Source organism: Lytechinus variegatus, chromosome 13 (genome assembly GCF_018143015.1).
Source record: "Lytechinus variegatus isolate NC3 chromosome 13, Lvar_3.0, whole genome shotgun sequence".
In the NCBI taxonomy this organism is placed as follows: Eukaryota; Metazoa; Echinodermata; class Echinoidea; order Temnopleuroida; family Toxopneustidae; genus Lytechinus; species Lytechinus variegatus.
The window spans coordinates 33,697,109-33,712,194 of NC_054752.1; the positions used below are offsets into that span (position 1 = coordinate 33,697,109).

A 15,086-nucleotide genomic window follows, 5' to 3' on the forward strand; every position below is an offset into this window, starting at 1 on the left:
TTTCAGACATCAGTATCATGCCAGATATGCCGACGGAGTCAATAGTAACTTCAAGCCTTAAGCGCTGATAACAGCGAATAAATTACAAGATTGGCACAGATAAAGACCAATCTTTAAAGATAGAATACAGAGGACACTAGTCCAAATAGAAATTAGTAGACATGGAAAAATATGGTCAATATGGCAAACGAAGGTGGCAAACATGTATTTCATTCACAGAAATTTAGATCCTTCGTTACAAAAAACAGAAAAGACAAGAAAATTGCACATTACTATGCCTCCTCTTTAGCTGGACACCGTCGCAAACCATCAATGCAAATAGAGATCAATAACGAATTATGTTTTGACACTTGGATATTAAAGGTCAAGTCCACCTCAGAAGAATGTTGATTTGAATCAATAGAGAAAAATCAGACGATTTTGATGAAATTTTCAGTGTTATGCTTGTTGAGTTTTTCTCTTTTTATTCAAATCAAGTTATTTTGGGGTGGACTTGTCCTTTAAAACCATACCTCCATATCATACTTTGTCTACTATGGGTAAAACCCAGTTTACACACACGAATACCGCGGACACAAGCACTGTGCACGCACACTTAAGTACACACTCATCGGACACGCACCATAGAGTGTCCACATGGAAAAAAACGTGTTATATTCAGTAACAACACCTTAACATTCAAGCTTTAGTGTAGTATATATAGCATAATTCAAAATATGCTTCACAAGTCATAGGGTATATTTAAAATGACTGAAATCAATAACTATCATCTACAATCGAAATGTATACTATAATTTTATGTTGATTGTTCCTGGGCGTTGTGGCGTGCGCCTGTAATCCAAGCTGTGGGGAAGTTACAAATTGATACAGACGCTCAAGCCCTGGTCACGTCTTTCGGATGGTGACGGTAAAGGTCGGTCCCAGACGTAAATGATTATATTTGATTGATACACGTCTGACAAAACTCAAATACACACACATACACACCATCCGATAAGTAAGTCAATATTTAGTACTAAGCTTTTGATCAACTTATATCGCGTAATAGCTTTAGTTGGTGAGTGAAAATGCTATAAAAAAAAATCAATTAAATTTATCAAAATATCATTCGTTTATAACTCCCCTATTACCTTCATGACTCTGCTAAGTGTCCTTGTTTTTAATCGCAGTAAACGTATTTTGAATCATGTCAAAGCACCTAGAGCTTTCTATTTGAAATAATTACATAGCACTACAAATATTTGGCATTGACAGATATTTTGATATTTGTTCGACTGGTGCCTCATGAACTATTCGTGTATGGTAGGGGAGAGTGGGGCGAGTTCGCCCCATTTTTTTTCACGCACTTCTAGAACCGTAATTTCTTTAGCTGGAAGTTCTTGCCTTAGCATGCATGTACATGTATAAAGGCCTAGGTAATGTTTTATTTTTGGCGACAAAATGTACACGGGTTTGACAAAAACGGGCCATAAAGAAAGTTTTCGCTGCAGGGCGAATTTGCCCCATCCTGAGGCAAGTTAGCCCGTTTGGCAGGGCAAGTTAGCCGTAGGGAAAAACATTGATACTTGAAACAATGATGTGTTCAAAGAAACCAAACCTTTTTTTGTTTTGATCAACAACGACTACTACTTTGATAATCTATGAAAAGGTATATGATTTAGCACACATACTGTCATGTTTACGAGTATATTTTTTAGGCCTATATGTTCATAAATGAGAGCGAACCTGTCAGGCGAACTTGCCCTACGGGCAGCCATTTTCTTTTCTATTGTTCTACACAAAATGTACAAATTATGTTGAAGTATCAGCGGCATATTTCAGTAAGCATTATCACACCTTTCTAACAACACTTCCTATAACTGCATTCATTATAGGTTGTCATTTCGTAATCATCAAAACTTATATCCAATCACAGCCACGGGGATAATCACGTGGTGGGCGGACTCACCCCGCTCTCTCCTATTTCTTTGAATTATTAATTACTGTATTTAAAACAAACACTTAGCCTCATGATCATCACATATTCAGACAGTTCATTCTACAAATTCCGACAGTGAATATAGTAGAACTTATTAGAAGTATTCGCTATATAGTCTTTTCTTGCAGAAATCATAAAGAGACAGAAACAATGCAAACACATCGACAAACATGTCTCGTCCAAACAGAATTATATCGAAATTCTAATCTTTCTTCAACAACACAATTATATTCATTTGTAGCTTTGGCTTTTGTTGTCATGATTAGGCCATGGTCTGTTTACAATGGCAAAATAAAGGGGCAGGCATGACAGGATATGTATGGATTTTGTAGGATGTATTTTAGACGTTCCTTTACTTTGTCAAAAGAAGACAATAGTTATGAGTGCAAATATGTGTAATGAAGAAGCAACATTGAAATTCGTCAAAATCAGAGCAGAAATATATAACGTTACATTTTTTTTAAATTTCCCCCCGTTTTCGGTGGTATCACCATCACGACCATATCAGTACGTTTAAGGTTCCGTAGGTGACCACCATGCACAGCAAAAAAAAAATTTGTCATTTGTTCACCAGGTACAGTTGCCGTTAACACTGCAAGACAGTAATAGTCAGATGTGCTCAGTGTTCACTCCAATAGCTGATTGCCTTTTGAAATCGGAGGGTATCTTTGATCTACATTAACTTTGGTCTGGATTCGGGAAGAAGGATCATCTCTCGTTCGGTAGGTTTCGCCGGTTTCCGGTGTTCCTTCGCTCTAGGCGCAGTCACACGTTTGCACAGCCATATCCTGAAGTTCCGCATTCCTGATGTCGCCGTCCTCGTCAAAAATGAGAAGACTTATCGAAGTCATCTTGCTCGGTGAGCAGCAGGGTCCCGCGACTGCCATGCGATCCATCTGACTTATTAGCTGCGTGTGGGGGTACCTGTAAAAGTAATGATCAGGGCAACTCCCGAAGCAGTAATTGGCATCATATGTCCTGGGTGCGATGATCCAGTCCCACCCAAACTGTTGGAAGTCCACAATGAGGGGGAACATACAACATTCTCGTTCCTGTCGATCCTCCGAACACATGCGTTCGCTTTGGCGCTTCGTCCTGACTCTCCGGTCATCATCTAGCCTCAGTTGCAAAAATGGCCTCTGGAATAAAAACGAAACGATAGAGGCGAAAAAGTAAAATCGGGAGATGCATTATGTCGGTACATTATCATGTCACCCACTCTACCAATTGCGGTTACGACTCGCCAAACAGTTTTGGCAGCAATGTGGTTTCACCGTTGTGAAACTGCTGAATTTTTACGATGGAAATGATGCTCTTGAGCGAAAAAGATTTATTAAATAGTTTAAAGGGAAGGCACCGGCGGACTATAATTCAAGCATAATATGTATTGAGGGGCATAAGCAAGAAATATACCTCGAGCATTACTCACCCTCGGTTCTTCCGTCGAAGTTTCAGTTATGAGGACCGAATTCCCTGCATCGTCAGTGAGTTCCAACACGATACCAAGATTCGTCTCTGGTTCGGCTGCCCAGCCTTGCACCACATTGGTGAAGTCCACGCTCTTCCATGCCCCTACCCTGAGGCTCAACTGGACCTTGATTTTGGCCACGAGTCGGAGCTTGGTGTGTCCTTCCGGGTGCGGTCTAGCTGTGATCATCTTGATAGTCATCAGGTGGAGCGTGTTCTGGATGACTTTGGCAGGGGCGACGTAGAAGTAAAGCTTGGCACTCGAGACGTGGTACCCGACTATTTTCTCGGCGACGTTGAAGTAGCAGCAGGGTGGCGATGCAATTCCTTGGGTCTGGAGTGCTGTTGAATAAACAAAGCAGATATCACTTCATGATAAAACCATTGCCATGATACAATCCTCTCAACTGCCCTAGCCCAGTTGAAGTTTGTCCATCTCAGTTTAATTGAAATGCTTCTCTGTCGAGGTATCTTGGCCTGTTACCGACAACGGGTATGAAGAAAAACAGAGCCTCTGGCAAGAGACTATGAAAGTATTGTCTATCTGGGGAACATTTCGTAGTTATTTTAACAGACCAATGTTCCCCCAGCCAGTCAGATGCGAGGGTTTGTATCATTGCCAGTGAGCATCACTGACTTTTCCTGGAAATTTCCTTAGACGATAAAACAAATGACCCTATAGGACCATGGACCTATGATAGGACAGATGAAGAATGATAGTTCCCACTAGGATAGATAAGAAATGGAAAAGCTATAGAGGATCCGGTTAGAATGCAAAAAGTGTGTAAATGAGGTTGCATGACTATTTTTGTCACGTTGGTTCTCTATGTAGTAAAGCAATAATGAAATATTCTTTATACACTTGATCACCCCTCCTATCTTTCGAGGAATAGCTAATTCTTTTGCTATCAGACCTGCGCTTAGTTTGAATACGAAAAAAATGACGGAGAAATGCCTTTACCAGAACAGACGTTAATAGAGGTCGTCAAAGAGGGAAAGAAACAGCAAGAATAAAAAAAAAATATGGAGTAAAAGATGTTTCTTCATGACAGAGAGATAGATATATATCCCGATGTGGCAATGAAAGTGCTTTGGGGCAAACATGTGCCCGGACTATATAAGTTTCGATGACTTAAGTACTTAGATCATTATATATTGACATGGAGCATAATAAACACGCCACAAATGGACGACAAGAGTGACAGATACCAAATAATACCTGTCAATCATACAGGTGTGATGACGAGGTATAAAGACGGACAATGTCTTTTGTCTGCCATCCACGTTTAAGTAGGCTCTATAAACAGGGCCAGCTTTAAGAAGTAGTCTCCCACGTCATCTGGTCATGCTGTTTGATCGCAGGCTAACCCGACAAAAGTGATGTGCTTTTCACAATTCAGGTAAGGCTTTTGTTAGACGTAGACCGTTATAAACAGATTAGTTATCTCTGGAAGCAAATGACAAGATTTGCAAAATCTAATTGCAGAAGAGAGGACGCGGGGAAAGTGGTACCTTGATCGCCTACGGTTTACCACAATTTCAATACCCACGTGTTAAAACTGCCGAACAATGAAGGAATAAATAGGTCAATTCAAAATTTCGTTGCCAAATGTGCTCGAAAATATATTGAAGAAACTGATACACTCAAATATATTTTAGTTGGAATCGATTAAACGTGACTCGATAGACTGCTGTTGAAACACATAGCAAGTTATTATTTTTTTTTTTAATTTGATAAAGAACAGACAAAAAGTCAGGTGAAATGTTACGTATACCACATCTTGTAATTTATTTATAACCACAATAACAATTTCATGCTGCTATGTTTTTTTTCAAATGCCAATTTGATAAAACAAAATCAAATTATATTAATTTTCATTCGAATTTTTGGGAGAGATTCTAAGGGTATTTCCTGTCACTGATTTTTAAATGAGATAAAATTGATCTCATAATACGGTCCATGGTAGTTTAATATGGGGATGGGGGTCGTTATGATACATGAATATATGAAAAATATTAATGTTGCCCACTCTTGAATCACAGTCTGCAGGCACAGACCCTGATCGAAACTTTGATCGACAAGTGTGTCTCCACGCAAAGACTAGCACATTCAGAGGGCCTTCAGTACACAAGGCATGAGTAGGCTGCGATTCAGACTCTTTACTCGAGCGAAGGGTTTGCACAGCAGACTAAATCACAGTGGTGATGAAAGTACTTAGAAGCTGAACTGGACCCAGTAACATAACGCTTTGCGATCAAACCCTGAATGCGAATTGCCAATCAAGATCATCGTTGCATACGGACTTGGTTCGAGACACTGACCAGAAACCAATCAGAGTGGATCTTTCATATTTGCTATTCATTGCAAATCTTATTTTACGAGGTCCTGTTCTGTTCTAATCAGACAGGACGAGGACGATCGTCGTCTGTAATCATGGTAATTACCTTGAACTGAGATGACTGTAATGATCTACAAGAAGCATTGAATATCAGACGTGTTCCTGTTGACTTATCAACTATCAGAAGCAATTAGAATATCAGGATCTAATTGGTGGATAGTGAGATCAGATTTAGCCCCAGAGACATGTGGATCCCCCATGCTCGTGGTGTTGCTAGGTAGGCCTATAGAGCTCGCCCCTTCGACCCAATTGGGAAGAGCATATTAATATGGGTGAAGGATTGATTTTAATCGCAGCCATTCCTCAAAATTATCTTGTCAAGAGGAGTTTAGAAAACGTTTAGAAAACTTGGCGAACCATTTTGCTTGCCCCATATTCAAGTTGCTTTTACGTTCAGCCAAACAGCTTTTCCTGTCGAAACATTGATTTCATTCTTTACAAAGTCATACTTTACATGTAGGTGGCTGGCAATAGATGAGCGTTGACTGTTCAAGCACTAACTGTGCTCATTCAGTGCGGGATTTTTCGCTGAAATAACCAAACTCATGAAAATTAGGGTTGACAAATCTTAGCATTGCAGTGATTTACATTGTTTTTGACTGATAGCATGAAAAACAAGGTACGGAGTTATGCATATTACTGATAGCCATATGGTGTTGTATTATCGCAAATCTTTCATGGAAGGTGAGGGTATTCCCGAACATTGAGTCAGAAGGTTATCATGTTTAAGTATAATCAAACGAGATCAAATTCAAACGTGAACTAAAACCATATTTTAATGAAAGTGTTTTTGTTTTTTTGCATTTTGTAGCCGTACGTGCTTGACAAAAAGAACTAGACCATGAAGATTTGAAGAATGAAAAGTGCAGCGAAGTTGATAAGACAGAAAACAATGTAATGAAAGTCTGAATAGCTTGATTGATATAAATCCGTCAAAACGTATTTCTTTTACGTCAGATTTCGGAGTCATCGCCCTTCCAGCTATATTATGTACAGTTTCAATGTTTGAAAAGGAGCCGTTTTAATACATGACAGTGAGCAGTCCCTCATCACTGGAACTCCTCCCTGCACATATGTGAACACTATTCCCAACCCTTAAGGCCCTGTCACGGTTTTCAAGACCAAATCCAAACCCAACTACTCGTTGATTAGATCAAAGCAGTGGCGTATCTAGGGAGGGACAAGGCGGAGGGGCACGTGCCCCGGGAGCCACTTTCATAGGAGGGGGGGGGGGCGAAAGGGGGAAAGGGGCGCAAATAAAGAAAAGGGAGAAGGAACATTAAGAGAAATGAAAAGGAAATAAAGGTGTAGAAAAGGATTACCACTGAAGATGCGTAATACCCCCGTCCTATGCTATTACCATGGAAATGAAGTTTTCAACGCATTAAGAAAATGAATCTTGCGTACGTTTTTACCCAGGGATGAATATTCGTGCCAACTTTGATTAGTGATATACTTATTCTCTTCAAGAATTCCAACAAACAGTCTTTAAGATTTTCCTTTTTCAAAAGCCAATATCATAAATTTTCATCTCTATCTGCGGGTTTGTATTTTGATACGTTACTCTTCACTAATTTGTACAAACATTTCTGAAATATTTATTTTTCTGGTTTATTTCAATACTTTTAATCACGCGCTGATTTAGGTGAGCCTATATCAGCTCGAGGTTCGCTCTCGCATGACGCCGATGATACTCGTATCCTTTTCATGAATTCCGACAAATAGTCCTTAAAATTTTCCCCTTTCAGTTAAGTATATCAAAACTTTCAGCTCACCCCTCGTGCTTGCAATGATATTGCTTATACTTCTCCCTAAAATATCCCGATTTCTGGGCTAAATATCAATAGTTTTCAGCTCAAGCTCGCCTTAACCAGTTAACTGTTACCTGTTTAGATATGGTGTAGTAGGTTTCACAGTACACCATGTATCTTTTTTGGGCAAGTGTTGGTCCTGAAAAGAACAACCCAATCTCGACGTTTCGACAAGTGTGTTCTTGTCCTCAGGAGAATGAGCAATTAGCAATATGCATCGTGTTAATCCTTACAAAGAATATTCAAGCGCGCTCATATTAGGACGATTTATATCTATCTCTATGAATTCTTAAATAAGGTATTTTTTTATTCTAATATATTCGAAACAAATATATCTATTCTAGAGTAGACAAAATGGCATGAATGAACCATATGTATGTAATTGTACACTCTATGAAAATGGTATAGGCCTACGAGTCTTCTAGAATAAAGTAAGCGATAACCGCTAAAGCTTATGGTATAATTTTTCATGACTCATTAGAAATAAATCAGATTATGTGACCGTATCTGGCTGTAATACAAGCCACTTTTTTTCTTTTATCCCCCACCCTTCTCTATCGCCTTTTCTCCATCCCAGACTCCGTCCTTACCCCGATCGAATCTGTTTTATTGATGAATCGGGTGGATGACGTCATATATCTTACGACATCTCTTAAACCTGGCTTTCGCTAGAATGGGGGAGCTTTTGAAAACCTTCTTGTGAAGGTCTCGATCAATACCGGCGGCACTTGAGCGTCGGATCGGGAGTCCCTCATTATGGCCACACGTGGAACCACTCCTAACGTCCAAGTCACACCACTGAATCCACTCAAGACCCATCAACGCTTTTTAAAAGTCAAGTCCACCGCAGAAAAATGTTGACTTGAATCAATAGAGAAAAATCAGACAAGTACAATGCTGAAAATTTCATCAAAATCGGATGTAAAATAAGAAAGTTATGACATTTCAAAGTTTCGCTTATTTTTAACAAAATAGTCATATGAACGAGCCAGTTACATCTAAATGAGTGAGTCGATGATGTCACTCGCTCACTATTTCTTTTGTTTTTTATTGTTTGAATTATACAATATTTCAATTTCACGAATTTGACGATTAGGACCTCCTTGCCTGAAGCACAAAATGTTAAAATAATGGAATTCCACGTGTTCAGAGAGGAATGAAACTTCATTTCACATGACAATGACAAGAAAATAAAAATATTTCATATAATAAAATTCAAAAGAAATAGTGAGTGATGTCATCAGTTCCTCATTTGCATACCGACCGAGATGTGCATATAACTGTTTTGTAAAATAAAGCGAAACTTTAAAATGCCGTTACTTTCTTATTTTACATCCAATTTTGATGAAATTTTCAGTGTTATGCTTGTTGAATTTTTCTCTTTTTATTTAAATCAAGTTATTGTCGGGGTGGACTTGTCCTTTAAGATATTTCAAATGACATCAGTCGGATTGGAGTCGCTTTCGTTAGTGTGACAGGACGCAACAGATCATTACATAAATCTGTTTTCGGATGCTGCATGGGTATAATAAATTATGGAGTATTGTTTGTCTGTGTCGTCATGATGAAGTTCAGATGGATAAGAAATAGCAGATGATGTTAAAGAAATGTATGAGAGATACAAGCGAGTTGTTAGTGCCATAATTTGTTGACTTTGGTGACGTTTGTTCGTGGGGGATACCGCAACACACAGTATACCCTCAATGATAATATGAATAAAATTGTCCCACTTATACACACTGAATTACACATTTCACAAGTTATATATCATAATTATGTAAAGAAGTAAGTTTTTATTGAATTTATGCTACATGATTTGGGATCTTTTCATCAGGTACTGCATTAGCATGAAAAAAAATATATATATATCGTTTTCATACCGAAATTAGGGCCACATTTTAGTGATTAAGAACAAAGCGCAGATGGGGCAATATGTATGACACCGTCATCGAGACTATCTTTTTCCAGCGGTATTTTTTTATTCGAATCACGCTGATTCATTGAAAAATGATTTTAAGTTATCTTCGTTTTTGTCTGCAGTTACAAGAACTGTGGCGTAACTTTGGCGTAAATCTGTGACGTAATGCTATTTAATTTGGGGAATGAAACAATAGATCACCCACCCACCCCCCTTCCGAACAATAGGTTCACCGCCCGTGATCAGACAACACGTTCTTACCTTTTACTTTCCTATTCTTATTTTGGATAGGTATTATAGCATCATTTGAAAGAATAACCCCAAAGTATTGTATTCTAGGCACATGTCTTGTTTAAGTATACATTTTACTTGAAAATTAGTTCGGTCGTGATCCTAACCAAACTAAAAATAAATACTTTTTAGTATCACTTCTAAAGCGAGGTATAGGATTAAAATTTCAGGATGTCTTCTTTCAAACCTCTCTGGTATTTAATTACTAATTATTAAGGTAACTTTTCAAAGGGCCTTTAAAAATGGTGATATTTCCATAACACAGTACCATTAAATATCAATAAAGGTATAAGATTAAAATCATCACAAATAATTGACGATTAAAATATTTTTAGTTGCTCCACTTTGTAAGATAAGAATTTTAGATGATTCTACAATATAATTCACAATATTAAATTACCAAAACTCCAGACAGGCAATGTTGAAATGCTAACAATTCAGCGGAGGTGCCTTGCCTCTAGCTATAATGTGAAGCTCCAGACTCTTCAGACGTGTATGAATTAAGAATTTCTTGCCCGGTTAAAATTAATGATGGTGACTTCATTCGCGATCACGAGAGGACTGTGTCGTATCATATAGGCCAGGGGCATCCATTCCCAATAACAAAAAAATGCATAACTGAATGGTTAAATTATACTAAACAGCTAAGGACAACCTCGGGGAAAAACGATGAATTTAGGGTGAAACGGGAGAAGAATGAATACCCCGTGCCACCCCCCCCCCCCCCCGCCCGCCCGCGCACCCATCTCCCGAGCGAACTCTGAAACTGAGGTTTTTTTTTTGTTATGTGCTTATTCCCTGTATATTTTCACCCTTCTCAATCCGGTTCTAGTTTGTTTGGAGTCCCCGAATGAAACATATAAGCCTACCCATTGTTTTCTTTTCGCATTGGCTTTCCCGTTGAGAAAGGAAAGATATACATGTACTTAGAAAATGTATCTATGACTCTATACATTTATTGTATTGCGTTACATAAATTGCGTTAACATAAATCCATCCGTGTATTTTTTTTCCGGAAGTGGTCCTGATTATGATAGACATATGAAAAGCAGCATTTGACCGTAAAGTAAATTTATAATGAAATTATCACATAATTAAAAATGGGCATATTCCCGTATAAAAGCGGCCGATGTACTCTCTACATTCATCAAATCACTTTCTACTAACTGACTAAATGCTATACGTAAGGTTCATGTAAAAAATACAGATTCACAATAATACATGTATGATAGTCTTAGAGCTTGCAAAATTGTTTTAAAACATCGTCAACATGAGTAATATATTTGAAACTGATTGATGGAGGGTAATGAATTCATTAATTATTTCACCAATTCACGTTTAAATAAAACTGACGAGGTATTCTAAAATTAACCTCGTACATGTCATAAAAATGAAAATAAGCAGATCTATTTGCTAGACAGACGACATCCAGTAATTTTCTTTAAATGGATACAAACTGATACAAGTTTGTGAAATTCACATAAATTACAGTTAGGCAAGAAAAACATATAGGACATAAGGTCTATGTTTAAATTTTATGATATCAAAGAAAACAAAATGGCAAATCATGTGATGATTATTCTCAGAATCTTACTAATTACAGGAGGAAATATTTGACCTATCTCATTTTCTTTCTGAATCATCATTACGAAATCGTATTTAAATGATTCCAGCATTATCTATTCACGAATGTTTTACCGATTGTAGTTCATGTACGAATCTTCCTTGCATGATAGTAACTGAAGCTGAAATTATTTGAGAGAATATGCGTATCAAAACAGTGGAAATGTACTTTTATACTAAGATATCACGATTGATCATTCACTCTCATACGTCAATAAAGAAGCATAGTTGATTGACAAACCCTTAAAAAGATTACATCTTTAGTATTCCAAACATATTTGTAAAGACTCGGGTGAGTTCTTAACCCTTTTCACGCTGATGTTGCAATTTCGTACATTCGTACAATTACATTCATATTCGTATCAAATTTATATAATAATCAGCAGTATCAGTGCAATTTGGAAATCTTGATTCAAAGAAAATAATATGGAAATAATTGTCATTTTTATCCCCCAAAATTAATTCAGCGTTCAAAGAGTTAAAACAAAGTGATTTTACTTACGTCTTTTTGCAAATATTAGTATCCTTTCTAGCTGTGCAGGGGCGGGGTCGTGGTACTCGGCCTGTGGTGAGTCGGATTGGAAGGAAGGATTGTTCTGGAACTGGGGGTAATTATTTAGCAGGTTATTAATCGCCGGGTTCTTTGGATGAGGTCCTGTGATGTTTGGTACGCGGGTCAGCTGTAATTTTTCCAGGATGCGCTTCTTGATGCTTTCAATGCGGAACTGCTTCTGCTGTTCCTGCATCCAGCACGGTGGGCAGGTGGAGAATTCCGGCGGAGGAGTCTGGGTATCTTCACTGGCCAGCTCGGGGTCGTCCGTACCATCCTCGGCGCCGATGGTGGCGGTTCTTGTTGAGTTGTTTTCGGCGGGGATGTCTTCGTGCTGTTCGTGAGGGTGGTGGTGGGCGGACATGGGAATGATGCCGCCGTTTCGTCTCCAAGATGGGGGATAACTTGCTATTGTCAGGCAGATGAAGTCGGCGATGAATAGCGCCAGGAAGACGTACTGATAAAGCTGAGCCATTTTTAAACCAAAAAAAATCTGATGGAGTGCAGGGGAGTGTGATGTGTTCCTCTTCCTTATGTGTGACCCGTACCGAGTGATTTTTAGACTGGAATCCCCGCGTATTTATTTCTACCTGTGGCGTGAAGATTAAAGTGATAAGAGGGTGGGGGTGTGTGGAAGGTGTGTGGGTGTGTGTGTGTTCAAGCTGCTGCTGCACGAGTAGCTTTGAACAGCTGATCGATAATCATTTTGCCCAGGCCAGTGTCGGGGGGGCCCCCCTAACCGTACTCGCCACCCATTGGCTCACCCGTTACAGCGAGGAGAATGAATTGACCAATCGACAGATCAAAGCGTGCGCACGACCCATGACTCCTTAGCAACAGGCAGCTTTGTCCGTGACAATAGCCTGGGAGCACACGCCCCCTTTCTTCCATCTCAGCACCTCCCACCTCGTAAGCACACAGTCCGCACGAGCTCCTAAAACCACAATCTGACACGAGAACATGGAAAGTGATAAAGAAACGATCATCAAGATGACTTTGTAATGCGATGTGGGGGATATTAACGATTCAATACACTTCATGTATCCTTGGCGAGTGCTAATGTTTTACCGCATGTGGTGAATCATAAATCGAAACTCGCCTTTCCTTCATTGAGACCCCGGACGGCGATCAGCTGATCACCAGCTGGAGCCGGTTAGTATATTCATACCCCTCCCCCCGTGCCTCTCGTTCTCGGCTCTCCGCAACGACTTGATTGTCCATTGCGATGCTCATGTGTGATAGCTAGTGATATTCATTTATTCAACATGACCCCCACGGAATAGAAAGCTCAGGAGGATAGGGATGGTTAATAATCTTTTCCCTTTGCAGTGGTGGGGATTACAGCCTGGTTAATCAATTCATTTAAAAAAAGGAGGACAACGCTCTAAAATGCACCAGACAAGCCAGATACTCAAGTAGACTTACCTGTTATCCAGCAAAGTTGGAACGATTCGCACGCACCAATTTTATATTGTAGGCCTACAAGACCTGAGACCTACGTAGTCATTTGAAGTTTATTATGTAGGTCTTAAGAATTTATCAATTTTTATAACCCGTCCCCAAACAAAAACAAGTAAAAAGGCATGAAATATACGTAATGAAATTTGAAATAAATATTAAAACAGAAAAAAACTGACGTATATTGGTTTTGATCTTGCCTCCTCTATAGTTCGTTTTTTTTTATACTGTTTAGTTATTTAATATATATATACATGTGTATGCATGATTTCGACAGGGAGATGCTGCAGTTTAGGAGTTAAGATAACTGTATTGACTCATCCCTCTTAAAACCATGTCCCTCGACTTGCCTCGATGGTGGTGAAGTTACAATACTTTGTGTGCTCTTGTCTTTACTAAGTTGTCAAATGTCCACATCCTTATTTTCAAGATTTTAAGGGAAGTGCACCCAACCGAGTTTATAAGTTTATTTCAATAAAGCAGAAACAAATTTAGAAAAAATAATGGTGAAGTAAATTTGATGGAGATTCATGAAAGAAGAAGAGAGTAGTGAGATTCTGAGGTTCATCTGTTACGTCATATGCGAGCAGCTCAACCATAATTCCATATTTTTTTTAATGGAACATGTCGAATAGCAATATTTCTTTTATGTTTATAGAAGGTGGTTTGAAATGGTTAGTCTGATCAAATATCCACCCCATGTTCAAAATCGCTTCCATATTTTTTTACAGAAAGTTTAATTTACGAGAACACATGACAAGTTATGGAGGAGTTCCTCGTCTGTTACGTCACAAGACCAAAACTAATAAAAATTCACAACTCTGTTATTCTTCAGCGGATTTTCATCAAACCTTCCCCAATATTTTTCTCATATTTTTCTGTTTTTATTAAAACCAACATGTCAGGGTGAACTTCACCTTTAAGTCTTAACCTGGAGAATTGCCCATTAAGGCTCTTTTCAAGGTGAAAATCATACGCGTGTTATCCTCCGGAACGTAATGGAATTTTGTGCGAGTTTTCTCTTCACAAGTGTAGCAATTCGTCTTAATTTCATTACAATTATGAAAAAATACTTTCTTTAATAAATCCCACGCAAAGAGATTGACGACCCTGTGTACCGGCACGATATTGGTAAAATAAAGGTGCATTAAACTTTTTTTAAAATGTAGACAGGTGGAGGGAATTTGGCATTTTCCCTTGATTTAGTATCCTTCGCAAAACGTTCGCGTGCGCCGTGAAAACTGCCCTTCATACGCCCACCAGTTCACAATTGGTATTCCTATCAGGATCCCAAAAGACGAATTTCCGAATGCGGCTTCAATTCGAGATCGATACCATGCATATATACGAATAGATCGTCTCATAAATTGTAAGTGGTATTGCGATATGCCATTAGTTGTATCATTTTAAGAGAGCCCTCTTTAAAAAGAAAGGTCAAATCGTTCAGAGAATAATAATTGTTCTGCGCCTGGGAAGGTTATTTAGGTATGTTTAGGGCCCCTTTCGAGCGAAGCGATGGATTTTAAGACGAAACTTTCTGAGGGTAAAAAGAGAAGAGACAGTGAATAAAACAGATATCAAACGATCTGTC

At 38.7% G+C, this 15,086-nt stretch overlaps 1 protein-coding gene across 1 annotated transcript; it reads right to left on the bottom strand.

Moving 5' to 3' along the window:
* Nucleotides 1-2,661: 2,661 nt before the first annotated feature.
* On the bottom strand, nt 2,662-12,728 carry LOC121426703 (growth/differentiation factor 8-like). The gene is made up of 3 exons (XM_041623075.1): nt 11,990-12,728; nt 3,408-3,787; nt 2,662-3,117 (listed from the first exon to the last, which is right to left on the bottom strand). Exons 1-3 carry the CDS (start codon nt 12,510-12,512, stop codon nt 2,734-2,736), a joined length of 1,287 nt encoding a protein of 428 aa, XP_041479009.1. The 5' UTR covers nt 12,513-12,728; the 3' UTR covers nt 2,662-2,733.
* Between the last annotated feature and the right edge of the window lie 2,358 nt (nt 12,729-15,086).

What these genes read in the sequence shown, in the direction of transcription:
- LOC121426703 (XM_041623075.1), bottom strand. Translation starts at nt 12,512, where the DNA reads ATGGCTCAGCTTTATCAGTACGTCTTCCTGGCGCTATTCATCGCCGAC. An exon ending in ACTAATATTTGCAAAAAGAC is followed by an intron (nt 3,788 to 11,989) that starts GTAAGTAAAATC and finishes TTTATTCAACAG; the next exon opens with CACTCCAGACCCAAGGAATT. An exon ending in CTTCGACGGAAGAACCGAGG is followed by an intron (nt 3,118 to 3,407) that starts GTGAGTAATGCT and finishes TTTTTATTCCAG; the next exon opens with AGGCCATTTTTGCAACTGAG.